The sequence below is a fragment of the Zonotrichia albicollis genome, chromosome 10, assembly GCF_047830755.1.
Source record: "Zonotrichia albicollis isolate bZonAlb1 chromosome 10, bZonAlb1.hap1, whole genome shotgun sequence".
Taxonomy (NCBI): Eukaryota; Metazoa; Chordata; class Aves; order Passeriformes; family Passerellidae; genus Zonotrichia; species Zonotrichia albicollis.
Window position 1 is genome coordinate 23,057,459 of NC_133828.1, and position 19,246 is coordinate 23,076,704.

At 39.5% G+C, this 19,246-nt stretch overlaps 1 protein-coding gene across 2 annotated transcripts in view; it reads left to right on the forward strand.

Annotated features, from left to right (window-relative positions):
* Nucleotides 1-1,981: 1,981 nt before the first annotated feature.
* CERKL (CERK like autophagy regulator) overlaps nt 1,982-19,246 on the forward strand; it is a 52,711-nt gene continuing 35,446 nt past the window's right edge. Inside the window, exon 1 of one of the 2 annotated variants that reach the window (XM_074548360.1) lies at nt 1,982-2,273. In XM_074548360.1, the coding sequence (XP_074404461.1) occupies nt 2,051-2,273 (223 nt within the window). In that variant the 5' untranslated portion in view covers nt 1,982-2,050. The remainder of the gene's footprint in view (nt 2,274-19,246) is intronic. The other variant, XM_074548359.1, reaches the window with a different exon arrangement.

A 19,246-nucleotide genomic window follows, 5' to 3' on the forward strand; every position in this document is an offset into this window, starting at 1 on the left:
GAGATTGCAGTACTTTCCCACTGGTGGTACTGAAAACACTATTATTTTAGGGTTCTAAGCCAGTTATCAATTTACTCTTTCCTCTGCCTTAGGAGAAATTATCTGGTGGCAATATATAATATACACTAGGTGGTATAGGCTAATAAATTGTCCCAGAAACAAATACAAATGACTGCCAGGAATTATAGAGGGCATATGGCCTCAAAAGAGATTTGACTATATCTAGCTTCATATTATGCTTTATCTTCCAGTTAATGATTTAGCTTTCCTTTTGAATGACATCAGTGCAAACACATTAAAGATCACTGACACCAAATAACAGGCACAAATTGAATTGGATCATCTACTGCTGTATCAGAATGATAAATGGCAAGCTTGTTTGGCTCACAGTTTTTCCTGCCTCATCAGTCTTTTTTTTGTTGGTTTGTTTAAAGATATTTTGCACAAAACTTCTGCACTCTACACATAATTTCAATTATTTATACCTTATTCTATCTGATTACTTTGCAGTTGAGATATATATATCCCAAAAAATAAGACCTAGGGAACAAAACAAAAATTGTAATAATTACTAAAAGCTTTAAGCAAACATACACCTTACACGGTCATGTGATTCAGAAAGGCAAATTGGTGAGGGCTGCATTTCAGTAAAAGCTGTATAATTGGCTTAATGCAAATTGAAAACAGGCTGCATATTTAGCAAATATTCAGAACATACTTTAAACATGGCAAAATGGTAGATGGAAATAAGTATCAAAAAGTTGTACCATGATGACTTTCAAAACTAGTCTTAAACCTGTCTTCTCAGCTACATACTAAGCAGCTTGGTACTGGTTTTTATGGAATTATAAAAGAAGTCAACATGCCTTGAGAACATGCATCATCTTGTGAGCTCTTGGCTGCTTTGACTCTCTTCTACAAGGCTAAACATCACAGAATACTCTAACATGTGGCTTAAACTGTATCTTGTATCCATCAGCCAAGGGCAATGTTTTCAATCTATTGCTTAGTTCTCAGGAGGACAGTTACATTTGTGTTGTGACAAACATTAAAGATAAAATTACTGAACTTTTTGTTTACTAATATCCTTTTCATGCCCTAGCAAGCACCATGACATTATAAAACTTTATAATTGTACAAGTTTAGCCCTTACAGGCTCAGAAGCACCTTATAAACAGGAGTTGGCCCTGCACTCTAACATGATTGTCACCAGAGAATCTTACAGCAGCTGTGAGTAAAACTGTCGTATTTCCAAGCAGTAAAGTTCTATCATTCATAGAGCAAGAGTAAAGTGGTCTTCCTCCCTTGCTTTCAAGCTTTGAGGATGAGGGATGACTACGCAGCCTCCTGGGTATTCCTTCTGTGCTGGCCCACTTGACAGCGGATCTGTTCTAGTACGAGTCAGTAGCAGACTCCAAGTCACTGTTTTGCTCGAATGCAATGTTTTGCATTCTTATGAACAAAGGGTACAGCTGGATGATGCCTCCACCCGGGTTTATGGCAATAGGGAATGCCAACATGGTATTTACATTAAGGTTATGTCAGAGTCACAATTTGTGAAAGACTCAGCCTTGTTAGTATGGAAGGGCTATTAGAACTTGACGTCGTAGTTTTCTGAAGCTAAGGAACAGCAATATTGTTAATGATAACAGAAAAGTGGAAGACTTGGCACTCTGACAAGGAAAATTAATTTCTGTAGTGGGAGCGTTCCTTCCTCGCAGAAGTAACTGAGGAGAGCATAGCGCTGAGATGCCCGAGCGCCTTCGGGCCGCGCTTCCCCGCGGGCAGCGCACCTGACGCGGGTCCGGCCGGTGCCGCCCTGCGCTCTGCCCGGCGCCGTGGGGACCGCGCTGTCCCAGCAGCCGAGCCCCGCTGTCCCGCGGCTGCCGGCGAGGCACGGACGCAGACCCAGCTCCGTCCCGGCCCGGGCGCCCTCCCGCCGGCCCCCGGGCGGTGTGGCCCCGCCTGCGGGGCGGGGCGGGCGCTGCTGGGCCCGGCGGGCCGCGGGCGCTCGGCGGGGCCGGAGCGGAGCGGGCGTGCCGCTGTCGCCATGCCGGGCGCCGCCGCCCCGCTCCCCCGCCCGGCGGGCCGCGCCCGGGCCGCGCCCCAGGAGCGGCGGCGCAGGGTGGCCCCGCTGGCCGCGGCCCCGCCGGCCCGGGCCGGGGACGAGCCGCTCCTCAGGGGCATCTTCGAGATCGGCAAGAGGAGCTGCGACGTGGTGCTGAGCGCCCGGCGGCTCCGCTGGAGCCCCATCCTGCCCGAGAGCCCCACAGGTGGGACGGGGCAGGGCGGGGCACGGGTGTCCGGCCTGGGCCGGGGCGAGCTGGGCCCCGCGGGGAGAGGCGGCCGGGGCTCTCCGGGCAGCGCGGGACAGGCGCCCTAACCCGGGATTGCTGTGAAGTGCTTAGAGGCAGTGCTACGGGCACCTCTGCTCCCTTCGGGGTTACTTTGCTGACTGAAGAGAAAAAGAAATTGTTCATAACGCTTTGAGTGTCTTGTACCTGAACCAGCTCTCTCTGGCAAGAGTCTTGTCTTCTTGGTGGGTCATACGGAAGGGACAGAAGGTAGAGAGCATGTTTGTATGGCCTCTTTAGCCCCAGGCAGAGCAGTAAGAGGATTTGATTTTGTTTCTGCGGCATCAACTTTTCCCGGCTTATACTCTTTGACAGGTACATAAGCTAGAGCACAGAGAGGAGAGTATGGTTTTGCGGGATGTGCTCGACTTTTGTGATGAGGCTTCTGTTGCAGGTCGTCTTTGCTCTATGGCGTTCACACGGCAACACGCTGAGAAAGTGTGGTTACAGGATTTGATCAAGTGAAACAAATTTTATACAAAAGTTTGAGAAGCAAAGGAATGCTGCTTGAACGTATTCAAATAGATACCTTTTTCCTAGAAACTGTTGAAACATACATATAGTTGTAAAACTGCGTACACACTCCTAAACGGCCTTGTTTATTTCAGTGACCTCCCAGTGTTTACACGAAAGAGAAGTCAAGGTTGTATTCAGGAATGCAGTTTCCAGGCAGCGTGTTTGCCTTCCGGGATGGCGTGGTTAGCTTGTCCAGGCTTAAAAGACCACATTTATTTTAGAAGTGTATTGGACAGAACTTAAAAGTTCCTGTGGGTAAGATCTCGTCGCCATAGAGTCAGCATTTAGAGAAGCAAAGAAGTAGTCAGATGCTTGCAGGTGAAGTCATTATGGTCAATTTAATGTTGGGATAGCAGAGCTATGGAAACTGATCAAGTACACAGTCATGCCCTCCTGCTGACTCCTCTGCTCTGCACAGTGCAACCGTGGTAATGCAGTGCTGCACTCACACTGAAATACCTCCTTTGCAGCCGGACTGCTGAGTTCTGATCGCCCCCACACCCGGTGTGGGGCACAGCCCTTCCTCCTGGAGAGCCGGTCTGGGTGCCTTAGGTAATGCTGCTAGCACTGGAGGCTCTCTTCCTTCTCATTTGGGACTATCTACAGGTCTCTGTGTATGTGATCTGTAGTGTGATTTAATAATTAATTAGTTCTGTGTGTAGAGCTCTGAGTGTCACTTTATGTTCTGCCTCCTTTAATGTAGGTTAAATTGCCATATATCAGGAACTAGGGTCTGTAATTGTCTTGTAATTGTCATCAGGGAAGGATATTAAGGTGCACACAGGAAGAATAGATTCTGGAGTATATTGCTCCATGCTTCCAGAGATGGGGAGTATATTCTGTGTTTTGGAATTTGTGTGGTTTTGGCTGTGTTTGTTTTCCTAGGAAAAATTCATCCCTCTCAGCTGCTTTCATACAGACATCAGAAACTTTTCATAGCTCCTGAGAAGTAATGACGTATGCAGTGCCTATAGTCAGACCTGTAGCAGATGGCAGGACTTCAGGAGTCCTATGAAAAGCAGCACAGACAAACTGCTGCCAATTTTATCAGGATTTGGACTTTTAGTGCACATGTATTAAATATACGCTGAAACTTCTTTCTCTGAAAATTTGGTTTTGTACTATATGGCATTGAGCTGCTGAATAGTTTCATTTTTGAGAGGCTGCAGTTGCAGCAGTCAAACGCAGATTCTGGAGCTTGAATGTTTTTTCTTTCCCTCATTCTTGGCTCCCAGCAGCACTTACCCTGGGGTGTTCTGTACCAGTGCTGGGAGGAGCCATCTGTGGTAGGGTCTCATTCGTAGATAAGTACAGCAGTGGAGTGTTCAGAGATGGCTAAAGGATCTCTGGACAAGTCTTTCCACTGGGATTTGGCTTATGCATGTTCTGTCCAACCCAAAAGCTTCCTAATGTAGTTTGCCTGAGGCTCTAAGAGGTCAAGCCAGGTCTTCACGCTTTGCAAGTGCTGCAGAATGTCTTGCTTGGACTCATAGGTAGCAATTCTTCCTATTTTAGGGAAAGGTCTTTTTTCTATGGCAATTGCTACAGTCTGTCAAAATCAGAGAACCATAAGGTAGTTGCTTTGTTCCCTTTTTCCTAACCTCCCATCCCCCATAGTTCTCCAGATGAATTCCCATCTTGCTGAAGTTGTTGTTGTCATCCACAGCTCTGTGGTTCCGATTGTTTGTTCTTACACGTGGTATTTTGTGCAGCCTTGGCTCCTCCAGGTTCCACCAGAGCTCAAAGCTGCAGCTCAAAGTCCCCAGGCAGGGGGCATCTGCTGTGCCTGAGCCCAGTCATGTCACAGGGATGTATGTATGGGTAGTTCTGCTCCACTGTGCTGTTCCTGGGGGGCTCTAGGCAGCCTGATTATCAGGACTTCCTTCTTTACTCTGTCCTGGAGTTCTGCAGCTCTTGTCTCCATGAGGTTTTTGGCCCATGCTTGCTGATGACTTTTGATGGCTTCCTTTGCTGTTCACTCCGCAGCAAAGTTCCTACCTCTGAAATAAGCATGACCCATTATGAGTTTTGTGTGTTATTTGTTATCACAGAGCTTATGGCAGAAGTGAGTCTTGGGCAGGTGGCTGGGTGTGGAGCCTGTGGAATGTGCCAGGTGGGAACGTGGACAAGTGAGGCACGGCTCAGGGCGCCCTTGCAAAGGGTGCAGCTCCAGCCTGGGTGTGCAGCTCGGCTGGGCCTGTTCTCCTCCCTGGAGGCAGAACCCCTGGGCCCACAGCTGGTTGCTTGCCTTTAACAGTGTGCCGGGTGCCTCAATGAGACACAGAGCTCACAGGCAGTAGTTGGTAGTTTTTCTCTCTAGCCTCTTTCTGTGTGCCATTCCTATGCTATAATCATGGAAATTAAGAAAAAGGCAAGACTTCTCTATTAATATTCCAGCCCTGAACTGTGGAGGTTCTCATTTTCAGTGCTGCTTCAAAACTATAGCAGAGAAAGCAATCTTAAGTACAGATTTGAATATTATATGTGATTTTTTTAAGTTTCCAGAAGATCATTTGTATCCTCTTTATGCATACGTTTATTTTTTTGTTGTTAAATAAAGACTGTAATTCTGGTAATTTTTAAAGCCTCCAGCATGTTTTTAAAGTTTCCCACAGAGTTTCCTGATTAACAATAATTGCAGTTTTTCAGCAGATTTCTGACAGGTAGGAAATGTAACAAAACTGGCAATTATCCAGTTCTTTACCAGTATGTGAAGCCTGGAAGATTTTGATCATCCTGATAAACTTTATAAGTGTAATTTCTTGTGTGTGTGTAGTGCACTAAACTGCATATGAAGTTATTCTCTGACTGACAGCTTGTGGGCTGGGCTGCCTATTTGGATAATAATAGTAATAATTTGGATAAAACTTGCTTTTTAATTATAAGTAATTGAACATAATTTCTAAATTAATTAACGAACAAGAAAATAAGATATTGGAGCAATCCAGAGGCTAATGTACTGTTGAAGACATATTTCACAATGAATGAAACAAAAATAAAAAAAATATATTTATATAATGAATTTAAACTAATCAATATATTATGTATAGTATTCTTTTCTATAGTATGCTGTAGTTCTTGTTGCTATTAATCTAAAATATAGATTTACAGATATTCTATCTAAGTGCAGCAATAAGGAAAAAGAATCACTGATGTATTTCAACAGTGAAAGAGTCAGCAATAAAGGACTTAAAATTAATTCCGAGTGCATAGTGGCCTGTTGCCAAGGCTATTTAGGAACAGATGTGGCTGAAATAGATACCAATAGTCTGTTTGGGATCTCTAAAGTAAGACATCTGTCAGTCTATCGGTCAGTCAGGAATAATGGAAATGGAAACTGGCTGTTACAAAATGTGAATTACTGAAGTTCCAAGAGGACTGAATTCAAAGCTTTTGATTCTACTTCTGACATGTAGAGAACATATTTTCTCTAAGTGGCTTATCTGTTATCCAAACAGAAAAACTATTTTTAAGGAAGAGACGTGAGAAATATGAAGTGTAACTGAAAGTGAGGTGTTCATGTGCCACATTAATATATGACGTTTTATATATATATGTACATTTTAAGATGTAAATTGAAGGAAGAAAGCATGCAGTTTTAAACCATCCCATGGTATCTGAATTTATAAGGCACTCATATCTTTTTCCAGGAAGTCTGTAAAATTAATGTATTTTAGAATAATGGTGTACAAAGCTGCAAAATAATTTACTAATCTACAATTTATTGTGGAAATTGAAAAGCATTTATGGAAATACGATACATTAATTAAAGGAGTCTTAAATTTTGTTCTTTATTTCAGGGGACTTTTGAACATAATATCTTGACTGTCCATGGTTTTTGGTTTTTTTCTTCCTTTATCAGAAGATCAGTTCATGTTTTTGTGGCACAACTTAGGTTGTTTCATTATTTCTGTTCTTTCTTTTATTTCACACATTTATCCACCTCTTTGCTTACATTGAAAAGGGCTAACATCCTCTGGATACCTAATAGGGCCTTTTATATGCACTTCAATTCTCTACCTCTAAAGAGAGAGATCAGGTATTTAAATCTTTGTTCCAGGAAAAAAGTTTCTGTGCTAGTTCTTGAAAGTTGTATTTGTGTGTTCAGGTTTGCATATACGCATTAAGTTCTGCCTGTGTTAGTGAGCTGGATTCTGATGCTATGGGAATTTGAAATAACAGGATTTATTTGGCTTTCATGGAAAGCTAAATGGCCTGTTTAATGTAATACTTTCTGTTGATGAATTTCTGGTTTGTGTTATCTTAAAGCTCATGTAGGCCATAAACTGAGCAAGTTTTAGGCTTGGATAAAGGTGCTGGGTTTTTCTTTTGTGGGTGAGATTTTTTCCTTTGTTTCTCCTGTAGCACTGTGTAATAATTAGGTCTTTGCCATGTCCTATTATTAGAGATAAGGCTGTGCTTTGCTTTATTGCTCTCCTCTGCCTGCCTGGGGAGCGAGGCTGGTGCCTGGCGGGTGCTTGGCACAGCGCGTTGTGCGCCATGGGCCAGTTGGCACACCAGGAACGAGCCAGGCGTGGCTGCTGCTGGGCTTTGGCTGCTGAGCAGGGAGATTCCAGGGAGATGGGTGGGGACCAGGGGCAGTCAGGAGTGCTGGGGCTGAGCTGATGTGTTGTGGGAGTGTGGGGGGTTTGGGGCAGCCCTGTGAGTGAATGGAGGGGACACTGGAGCATTCCTGGGCACACAGGGAGACATGCAGCGTGGTGCTGTGGTGTGAGGGGGTGTGTGATACAGCCGGGGGAATCACTGGAGACTAAAAGGAGACATAATAAGGTAATGAGGAGTAGAATGTGAATTATTTTAGAAAAGGTATCAAGGTTCCATAATTCCTTGTTCACAGAGTAGTTGACAGCTCTTGACTATGCCTTTTGGGCAAAGGTGTGCAAGAGTCAATTGACGGTCCTGCTTACAGAGCATGATGGAGAGAATCCAAAGGTGTATATTAAAAAATAAGTTGATATGCTAACCAATCTTTGATGCCCATGCTAGTGATATTTTCATATCCACAATGGTGCTGTAACACTGAGTCGCTTTCTTAGTCGCTTTAAATTATTGTTCTTTTTAAATTATTAAAGAATATACAGTCAAATCCCTCATCGAAGTAGGGATATGCAGTCAAATCTCTTATCTCAGTTTCTTAATTATCCTGGTTTTTGACCCTTCAGAAGCATTAATTTTTTTAGCCCCTCTTTCAGATCCTAGATGCTGTTGTATTCTTTCTTTGATTGTCCTTTTACCATATCATCCCTGAATCTGTACCCTCTATTATGCACCTTTGTCTTTTTGTATTGCATCAAATATTGCCTGCTTATCTTAACTTTTAAGCATAATTAATTGGAAGACGCATGAAAATGAATTTTTTTCTGCAGTTGCAAAACAGAAATAAAAGCAGGGAAGTCTGTCATCTGCTCTTGTTGGAATCAATAAAAGTAAACTTAGGAAAACAATCTTCCTCTCCTTGTAAATGTCTTCTTAACTATGTGTGTCACAGAAGCAGCAGGTAAATAATAGATACTGTTGCAGTTATGTAAAACCCAAACAAATAGATATTGGATAGAAGAAATCCCTTTTTGTTTGCTGTTTCATTTAGGTATGCCTGGCTATGTTATGAACTGCCTTTAGAAGGAAGTATTTATTCAGGACATGCAGTTCTCCAAAGGTATTTTTATCCTACTAAGACAATTTATGAAAAAGCTTAAGTGGCTGAAAATGTCGGAACATAACCTGAAGAACAGAGTAGTCTGTGTACTCTTAACATTTGTGGGCTGTGGAACTAATGTTTTCCTTTTGAGGAAATCAGTGGTCCTGGTTTTTATGACTTATGTTGTAGCAGTATGTGCAGACAAAAAACCATAATGTGTTGAGTATCTGATACATGTATTACCATATTGCCATAAGGAACTGCTATTATGTTAGACACCAACTGATTTCGTGATAGTGTTGGATTTCTCTCACATATGCTTATGTTTTTGTACAGATGATCCTTTAGGAACATCTGCTAGTTTTGTGGTGGTATCTGCTGTTTCCTTTCAAAATTTGACCTTTTTGTCGTTTAGTGCTGTGACTGCTATAGAATTGTGTTTTACCAGGATCCTTTTCTAAATTGATTCCTGTCTCATAGACATTAGCTGTCAATTTTTGGGGTTGTGATTTTTTTTTTAAACTTTTAAAACTGCTGACTTGAAATAATTGACTAGAATATTTTCCAATTCAATTGTTCAGGATGTTTCAAAAATACTGGTGTCTGAGGACTAAAAGTGTGGATGGTACATCTCAAACTATTTCTCTAGGGAAGTAGTTTTGGAACTCTTGTCTTGCAATTTAGGAACTCTTCCCCCTTTAGTTGAAGAGCAGATTTGAACAGTAAAACCACGTGTTATTAAAAAAGTTGAAATTGTAAGCCTGGATTTTTTGTGAGATTTGATGTCTGGTAGCCAACCTATAAGGGATTTGATGAAATACAATTCACTTATGTTTAAGATTTGGTGGAACTTCCTCCCCAGTTTCTCACTTAGTTGTGAAAGGAATATATTAAATCTCTGACAACAACTTTTTCAATGACTTGGTGTAACTCACAGGTTTCTAGTCCAGCATGTGGCTGTTTCTCACCTGTGTGCTGCAAGTTCAAACAAATGATCAGTTCATTAATAGAATTCAGTGCTGAACTCTGAATTTCCTGGCTGTTGCCTGTTTGAGCAACGTCAGATGGTACTTAGTTGGATGCTTTTCAGTACTGAATAGTTGCTGTAGTTGTCAGTTTATTTGAACTGTGACAATATATCTGTTCTGCCAGTCCATACACTCAAGTGAATATAGGAAAGTATTCTTTGTGAGGCTCTCAAAATGCAAAGCAACAGATGTTATGTACTGCACAATTATAGGTATCCTGGAAACAGGTCTTTACACAGTGCAGGCAGTCTTGGAAAAACAAAATTTGACACGTGAATGATCAAGTTAAGGGTAACAGCAATAAATCCTTATGACTAAATATAATGCTGTTTTGCACATACTGATCTGAGTTTGGGTAATTAAGTGCTTATTGTTATATCACCCTCCTGTCATTTGACAAAAGTTTAAAAATTATCTTGTAGTTATATTTTTCCGTGTTGTTTTAGTACAGCATAGTAGAAATAGAATAAATATTCTCACTTAAAAATAACATATGAATATGGTTTTTGAAAAAAGCCTATGTAATTCTGAGTGAAAATTCTTGTGAATAAATTGCTTACAGAAAATAGGGAAAAATTCAAGGTGACTTGCTGGGTTTCTGTGTGAAAATAGCACATTTTTGCCTGGCTGATCTGAAGATGGTTCAAAATGAGATTGCTCCTGTCCAAGTCCTCTCCCTGCTCTCCTGTTTGTTGCATGGCCTTTTGGAGACTTGTCAAAATGCTCTGTCAAGAAAGGTACTGGAAGATTTCACACTTGGATGATTTGGGGTTTCCCAAAGGCCTACTCTGTCACATCTATGTAATTTAACTTGGAGTGAGGTGATTAGCTAGGGATCAAAATTATTGTGGTGCCAGTGAATAATACACTAACAATTAGATGGCTATAGATGGTGGTAATTCATGTCAACAGCAAACTTTGAACAGATTTATTCCATGGATTCTGCAGCTGACATTCTCTGGTAAACCTAAATCTATTGTATGTACACAAAAGATTGTATACAGATGTCTGTTTTTAATTTTGTATTGTTTTTATTCAGGGAAAAAGAATATGCTGAGTATTTAATGTCAAATGTAATGTTTCTTGGACACTTGACTGCAACACATTCATAAAACAGGGCTAGTAGTAACTGGAGTTGGTTTGGGAAACAATGCTTAGTAGAAAAATGAGTACCTGATCAATGTTTGTTTCTTTTTTTAATTGTAGTACAAGTTAAAATTAAATAAGAGCTTTTTTTTTAGGATTTGCATTTGCTGAGTAGTTAATTATTTAAAAGATGATGGAAATGAGCAGGTGGTGGTTTTGAAATTTTGTCCCTAGGTCTCACTTGTTTTATGGAAACAGTTTGGGGAAGGTACACACAGAAATTCAGTACTGAACTTACAATGATTTATATGTATACAAATGTTTGTCTTGCTTAAAGCAGGTGCTGTTTTTTTCATCAGCATTTAGCAATATTGATTTTATGTGGGAGCAGAGCAATAAAGTAAGTTCTTTCCTACAGCCCAACTTCAAAGCTATGGCAGTTTTACAGATTTGACCAGGCAACAGGACAGTGAGTCCAAGAGTGGGAAGAATTACACATAGTGTAATTATTAGTGTATTGATCTCTTGCTTGAATGCCATCAGCTTGGAATAAAGATCAGGAGCTGTAGCTATACCATTCCTAATGTGTCTGATTATAGTTTATCATGTGCAAAATGTCATCTGTCACTTAAACAGTTGTTAGGATTATTATGGTGAGGATAATTAGAACGTAAGTAGAGGCTAAAGCAGATGTTTGTATGCTCTATAAACCAGCAGTTATTTAACCACATCTTGGATGCTGTCTGCAGTTCTGGTGTCCTCTGCAAAGGCAGTGTGGACTGGAGAAGGTTCAGGGGATGACAATGGGTAAAGGTACATAATGGCTTCTGGGTGAGAGTGGCAGACTAGGCTGGCACTTTTTGGTCTGAAAGGAAGGTACTGGAGATGGGCTCTGGACCAAGTCAGTGGCAGCTTTGCAACATAAGAAATATGGTGCTTCTAATAAGGCTGAGCAGAACCAGGCTGAAAACCAAATGAATAGATAAGAGAACTGTAAAACTTACTGCCAAAGGATTGTTAATGCTAAAAGATTTTGTGATTCAGATGGAGATGGAAGGCCTCATTTTGCTGCTTTTAAATGTATAGAAACCACAGTCAGCTCAGGGTGTCCCAAATGAAAACAGGTGGGGAATGAAAAAGTTCTAGTGGGAAACAGAATAAATGCTTCCTTTATTCCTTCTCTTCTCTTAGCATCTGCTTATGGCTATGGTTTGATATAAGATACTGGGACAGATGGACGTTTGCTCTGTCCTGGTATTGCTGCTCTTACATACCAGAAACCAGTTAAATTATATTTAAATGATATTTTAAGTAAAAGCACACACATCACTAGTCTGCAATTCCACCAGTGTCTGCAGTGCCAAGCAAGAATTAATGATAAAATCTGAACTTCAGTTTGCCTAGCCTTCCATTTGCAAGGTACTTATTTTTATTGGTGGGACAATACAGTTTAATGAAGTATGTTCTTTGCCTAACAAAATACCATTTCATTTTATTAAATGTTGGTTAAGTATTACAGTGCAGTAGCAGAATATTTAGGAAACCTGAATTTCTTAGCCATAATTCCCTTGAAAATATTGTTCATATGACTGCTTCTAATTATTTATAGTATTGGGGTTTTTTATATATTTACTTTTTGTTGTGGAGATAGGAAGGTAAATTCCAAAGACATAGTTAGACTTGTATAGGATAAGAGTCTGAAACAATTACAAATGTTTTAGTTTGATCAACTTTAGAATAGGGAAAAACTGTAACTTCAATATGCTTTGATGGTATTTTTCCATAAATATATTTATATTTATGGAAAAATATATTTATTTTAAAATTTATTTATGGAAAAATTATATTTATCCATAAATGTGTTTGAGAAGATTTCTGATGTTCACAGAAGAAAACACTTAATACAAAACATCCATTTCCATTAGTTATGTCAGTCACTTAAAGATATGTGCCAAAATATCAATACAGATCATTTCTTGAACACAGGTGGTGATAATTTTATTGCACAATGCACTTTATCGTTAAGTCAAAGATTATTGTATGATGTGTAATGTGTGGCTGGATACGTGTAAGAACTAATGTTTGTTAAATTTACTTTTAAACGAGAAAAATAGGTTTAATATTGAGATAGAGGAAAACTTGCATGGAATATAACAATAACACACTGTGCAAGTGCATGCTGAAGAGTTTGAAGATGAATCTCTCTGTTGCTGTGTGGGTGCTCTGAATGGGAATTGCTCCCTGACTCTGCAGCCATATGCAGGATTGTGATGCTGTGAGTAAAATTTGTAGGATCTGCAAGTAAGATACTTACTTCAGCCTCATAGTGGTAATCCCTGTGCATATTGGTGTAATTCTAGCATTTAAAAGTTTGAGGGAGTAAAAATTTGTGTGTATTATGGGAGATTTGAAGCGCATCTTTGTCAGCTGACATGTTTATTCAACAGTGAAGACTGATCAGAAACGGCTTGGTTGTTTGTTTGTTGTTATATGTCAATCATATTTGTTGTCATATGTCAAGTAATCTTTCTGTTTGATTTTAGTACTTAGTACCAGGATTAGGAATGGATATGTAAATGTGAAGTGCACGTGCAGTTACCATACTGGAGATAGGAGGAGTTGGTGGTAGATGCCAAAGGACTTGCTTAAAGTACATTGGAGAGGTTTGTTGGAAGTTTTTGGTGAATGCCAGGATGGAAAGCAGACATTGTAGAGCATTTTGGGGTGGGTTTTTTGGCAAGTAGCTCTGTTTTAAAACAGTCAGAAAATAGGTAACTTTCTGTGTATATATTTAGTATACTAATTTAGATTGATATAAAAGTGCAAGTTATCTGTATACCTAATTTTGAATTTCATGATACTCAATGTTGACCTTTTATTCATAAAGCATTTTATGAATTCTGCATGTTCTCTGGTATGCATTAACTTATCCTACTTTATGCACTGGTTATGTCACATTTCAAAATGGAGATCTCCAGATTTTTGAGAATCTCATGAAAATTTCAATTAATATTTTAAATGACTCATTACCATTTATTAATGGTAATGAGTCATTTAAAAGATTGTTTTAGGTATGGTAATAGAAATTATAATTTAGAAGTATAATTTCTAAATGGTATAACAACATAAAATATTAAAACAACTCTAAGGGCTTCACCTGATCATTTTGAGTGTATTTTAATTTTCAAAATAGCATTATATATAATTTTTTATAGACTAACTAGATATTCCCTAGAATTATTTTTTCTGCGGAACATTTTGTAGACCTGTTGATAGGTTTTTTCCGTGTGTGATACAATGACCAAAATTTAAATTAGCTCAGAGATATTTCTTATCTCCAGTTTTCCTTTGACGTGGGTGTGTTGTGGTGTGTGCAGCAGTGCTGCTGCTCGATGCAGTGAGCCTGCCCTGAGCTCAGTGCAGATCCACAGGCACAGGTGGGTGTCCTGGTGGCACCACGCAGGGAAACACATGGCACTACACAACATGGGGCAAAGAGCACGCAGTTGGAATTCAGAATCATTCTGTGGATACCTTGGAAATTTGTGCTTGTTCATGTATGGGTTGTAATTTCTGAAAAGGGAGTGCGTGTTGTTGTATTGAACATTTGTGAGACAGACAGCACTCTAATGTAGCTGTCCTCACTTTGTGCAGAGAGGAGCTATTGTATGAGCTTGTTTATGTCAATATTTTAATAATTTATCTTTATAACTGCTTTTGACTATATTTATAGTAACATTGGCACCCTGTGTACAGAAGATAAAATCAGTACTGAAAGGAAACTTGCATCCATCTGGAAGCAATAAACTTTTCTAAAAGACTGCACAGTGTTACTTAATCCTGTGATTTCTCACTGTGAGTGAAATTAAGGTTTGGTTCAGTTGTGTCACATCATATTGGTATCAAATCTTTTGTGAGAGCCATGTCGTAGTGTTAAGCTACAAAAAAAAATTAAAATTTATGACAGTCTGAGCTTGTAATTTCCTCAGTCACAAAATTATGCATCATTGCAAATGGAGTCAATTCTAGATAATAAAAATAATTGTAATACTGGAAAGCTTCTGGAGTGTTGCATTTTGTAAGCTTTCTCTTTATATGAAGTGCTAATTTCTTTACTGCACAATTGACTAAGAATACTTTAAATTTGGTGTTGCATTCTAAGTAATTTTTGTATTGTACATCTATCATGTAGTATAAATTATGTTTTTGTTAAGACAAAATATTTTATAAAGTTAGAGAAACATGAACAGTGTTCATAAGGAGAAAGGGGGAAAAATCTATATTATAAAGATCATCTAATACAGTTCTGGGGGGGTTATTTGGCCCTTTTCTTTTAAGGTTGTTACAAGTGTGGTGTACATGAACAAAATAGGATTCACTCACCCCTGCAGGCAAAGTGGTGTAGCCTCCTTCTTCCTATTCCTAAATGGCAACTGAGCATTGAGGTGAGGGAAGGGTTTTATGCTTGTCAGAGGATTCTGGTGGTGCTGTTGCCATTTCTCACCCTTGGGCTAGTGCAGGAGATGCAGATACAGTGATACAAAGGATCACAGAGTTTCCTTCATAAATCTCTGGAAAAAAAAAGAAACAGACCAGACGTCAGTGAGGATAAAGCCAAACATGTAGAAGTTTGTGGATGAGGTCATCCAGCAGCTGATAGCCATGCTTTGGTAACTAAAAGCATGACTTGCTAGGGTACTTGAATTATCCACAGTTTACAGAAGGAAATTGTGTTTATAATTGGGTGCTTGTTCTTTTTTCCTAAAGAAAATGTTTGTTGAAAACCTTTTCCAGAAGAGACTAAAATTCAGACATTTGAGATATAATGAATTCCCTGAACACTGATATTCAGCAATATGGATGGTTTCTAAATCTGTGTTTGAGGCTGAGGTAGATCTGGTGCAAGTAAGGCTCCAAATAAAAGTGATTGTTAACTTGTATTAATCAAACTCAGTAATGTTGTGTGGCCATAAGAGATCATTTGTTTCTCCACTTCCCCTTATTTTCTGAAATGACAGAAGTAATTGCTGTGATTGTAACATAAATTAGTGGGTACCAAACACTGTGTATGTGTGAGATGCTTTTGAGGAAATGTAAAATTAGGCTCATGTTTCCTCTTTGGGAATTCTTTAGTATATTTCAGATCTGCTAGCCCACTCTATTAAATAATGTAGGCTACTAAATACCAGTCTTCTCTTTATTTCAGAAATCTCTCTCAAAATAAATTCCATTTTATGATGGATGTAGGGTTGGTCTGTGTAAGACTAGTCATTTTATGTTTGCAGAGGTTTTGGGAAATGATGGAAATCAGTGACACTTTTTAAAATGTTGTTACTCTGAAATTTCTACCATAAGTCCTCTTACTTACTAAATGAAAAACCTCAAAGTTTAAGCCACTAAACAAAAGGTTTGCAGCTACTTGACAAATCATACTATGAAATTAGGCAGTATGTGGGCCGTATTCTTAATATAAAATGTAGAGCTTTCTACAGTACATTTCCAGTGACCTCTTTCTTGCTCTGGTATTAATAAGAAAGTGTAATTATTAAAAGCAAAGCTTTTGCTTCATGCATCCTCTCAAATGCTTCAGGAGGGGAATCAGTCCTTGTCTGCCTTGCTTCCTTTCAGCTTACCTTGTTGTTCTAGCATTATTCCTGATAGATCTTTATGCTATTTTTAAATTGATCATCTCCCGCAAATGTATTTGCAGAATGAGGGGGAAACTCTTCCTTAAGGTGAAGCTTTTTCTCTGGTACAGTGTTAGGCCTTCTGCTAAAGCTTCAATCACACTTTTTTTGCAGAGGTATTTATTCAATAAGCTATGTGACTTCTTTTCAAACTGCCAGTGTCAGTATATTTTTCTAATGAAATTCTGCCATTAGCCCGTGCTTAATAAGCAAGGTAATTCACTGCTCTATGTGAGAGCTGAGTCAAGGCACTAATGAAAGCCTGATGGATAGATGTCTGATGAGCCTCATTACAAGAGGAAAGGCCTTTTCCATGGCCTGCTGGGCACCAAGCAGGCTCAGGAGGATGTTTCACACTGACGAGTGACACAGTGACGAGTGGCAAGTGTCACTCTGAGATCTGGTCATGCTCCCAGGGAAGTCCCCAGGCCTGGCCTTTCTCCACGAGGCCTCAGCTCCAGCAAAGCCAGCCTCTGAGCTGTACTAAACTATGCTCTTACAGTATGGGATCCTCTTTTCTTTTGGTTCAGCCAGAACTGAGTAGTTTGGTGATGGTTGTTCTTTTCAGAAGTTTGCCTATTGCCATTTTTAAAAGCTGTAGTGAAACTTAACCAAATTTTAAGTCTTGATCCAGCTTGAGTCTGATCCAGCTCAAGACTTCAAGGACTACACCGAATGTTCCCTAAAGCTGCCCTTCTTTCAGTTGGTAGGATGCTGTGCACAGGGGCTGTGTGTGCAACAGCCCTGTGGTTTGGTGAGGGTGTTCAGAAGCTTGAGGATGAGTTTTTAACAGATATGGTGGAGAACAGGGGCTGGAATCAGCTGGTTGTGGTGTCTTGGGGAAAGAACCATTTGAAAAGTGGTGAGAGACAAGAGGGGAAGATGAAAGGTAGGAGGTTACAGCAAAATTGTTTAGTAACAAGGGAATTATTCTATTATGTAATGTAAACCTTTATCCCATGGCTGAGATTTGCCCTGGAAAAGTACTTGGGCTTTTGGCTAGTATTGTGTTTAAAAATTGAAACCTGAAGTACAAATTTATTCTGGAATTTTATTTTTAAAATATGTCCATTATTCTTCATAAAAATATTCTTTTTAGCTATCTGTAATTGCTTAGTAGTTTAAAATAAGATGACTTTAAGCTAGAATAGTGAATAACTCCTTGCCCAATGAAACATAACTGAATGTGTCATTGTTTTGTAAAGTGGAATTTTATTCTGAGACTTGTAATTTATTTTTTTTTAATGTATGAGATGTCACTAGAGCTCTAAAGAATTAAGAGAAGCCATTGTGCATCTTTTCCAGTTCTCACTGACTCTTGTTGATCTGTGTGATCTTTGGGGAGTTGGCAATTGGAAGTGAAAATGCACAGCAGATTGGCTCAGGCCACGTTGACTTCCTGCTGATGAAAGCAGACAGTCCCAGTTCTTCCTTCTTCCCTGCTGTGAATTTTCTTAGCACTTTGTAGCATCTCTAGTTTTATAGGACTTGTGTTGAACTGATTGTACTAAACAATGTGCCAGCAGGCTAAGCCAGGGGAAGAGTAAAGTGGGCAATCTCTGTTACTTTAGGGGTTGATTTGGCTCAGCTGGGCTCTGCCCAGAGCCAGACTTCAGGAAAAGGGCTGGGCTGCACAGTCATGGCAGGGGAATCGAGGGTGGGTGTCTATTGAGAGAGGGATTAGCAGGAAGGTATTGCATTTGCTTGGCAAAATACATCCCTTCTCCCTAAGATTCTCTAGAGAAGGAGAATGAAAGTGGGTTGTATCCCTGTCAGATGTTTTTAAGCTCAGTTTTCTGCCCTGAAGGAATACAGCTGCTGCTGCAAGTGAATAGCTGCTATTAAAAGGTGAAGTGAGTAGTTACACCCTGCTTTTTCTCTCCAGCTCTGTACAAACTGAGATGCATCTCTTCAGTCCCTTGTAATACTTTCTGAGCTCCTTGCTGCTCCCAAGCAGCTCATTGCACAGTTTGGGAAATGTATTTCTAGGTTAGGGCCTTGCTTGTGTTAAACTTCTTCTGTAACTCCTTTAAAAAGAACTAGAGTAATGTAAAACTAATCTTCAAACAAAAACAAGCCCCTCCCCAGCCTGGTCCTGGCTGTACCACCTTCTCCTCAGCTTACTGTTGGATACTTTTGGCAAGCAGAAACTGGAATTTTGATTTCTCTGCTTATAGAAGACAGTAAGAGGCATAGCATCAAATTTTGCCAGAAGTGTTGCATGACTTATCTTTTTGAAATGAGAAATCATTCAAAATTCATGTGTTTTGAAATAGATTTTCTGTCTCATGTTTCGGGTAGTTAAATAAGTGCTAAATAGCCAGAAAAGCTTTACACTTTTTCTTGGCTTTTCTGGCAAGAATGATCATATCTGCTTTTCTCACTGCAAGCCCTTCTTGATCAATAAGTAGCTGAAAACTGTAGAGGTTTTATGAATCAGCTGCGTGCTGCTTTCTGTGCTTTGCTGATTTACAGTGAGGGAAAAATAGACTTAGTAACTGATGGGCTGGTTTATAGGCATTAGACATTATATTAAATATTCCTAAACATGGATTTATAGACATACTGTCAAAAATTAATTTAAAATTCTATTTATTTTATTTTTGGGTTTATATTAATATAGTTATGTTTATTGTATGTCCTGAATGGTTATCTTGAAAGTAGTGTTCTTACAGTATAGAATGGTCTGTGATCAATTTTATAATAAATGTTTTATGAAAAACCACTTCTTTAATATGTACTGATCACTGTATTTTCTTTAGTGGTCTTGATGATTTTTAAAAATTTCTAATTATTTCTGTTAAGTTACACTGCACTCAGCTATATCAATCAACTGTTAAGGAAGTAAACTTTGAGAACACAGTGGGGCAGAGATCCTAAAATGTGTAAAAGCTTTATTTGTTCATTATAGTCAGG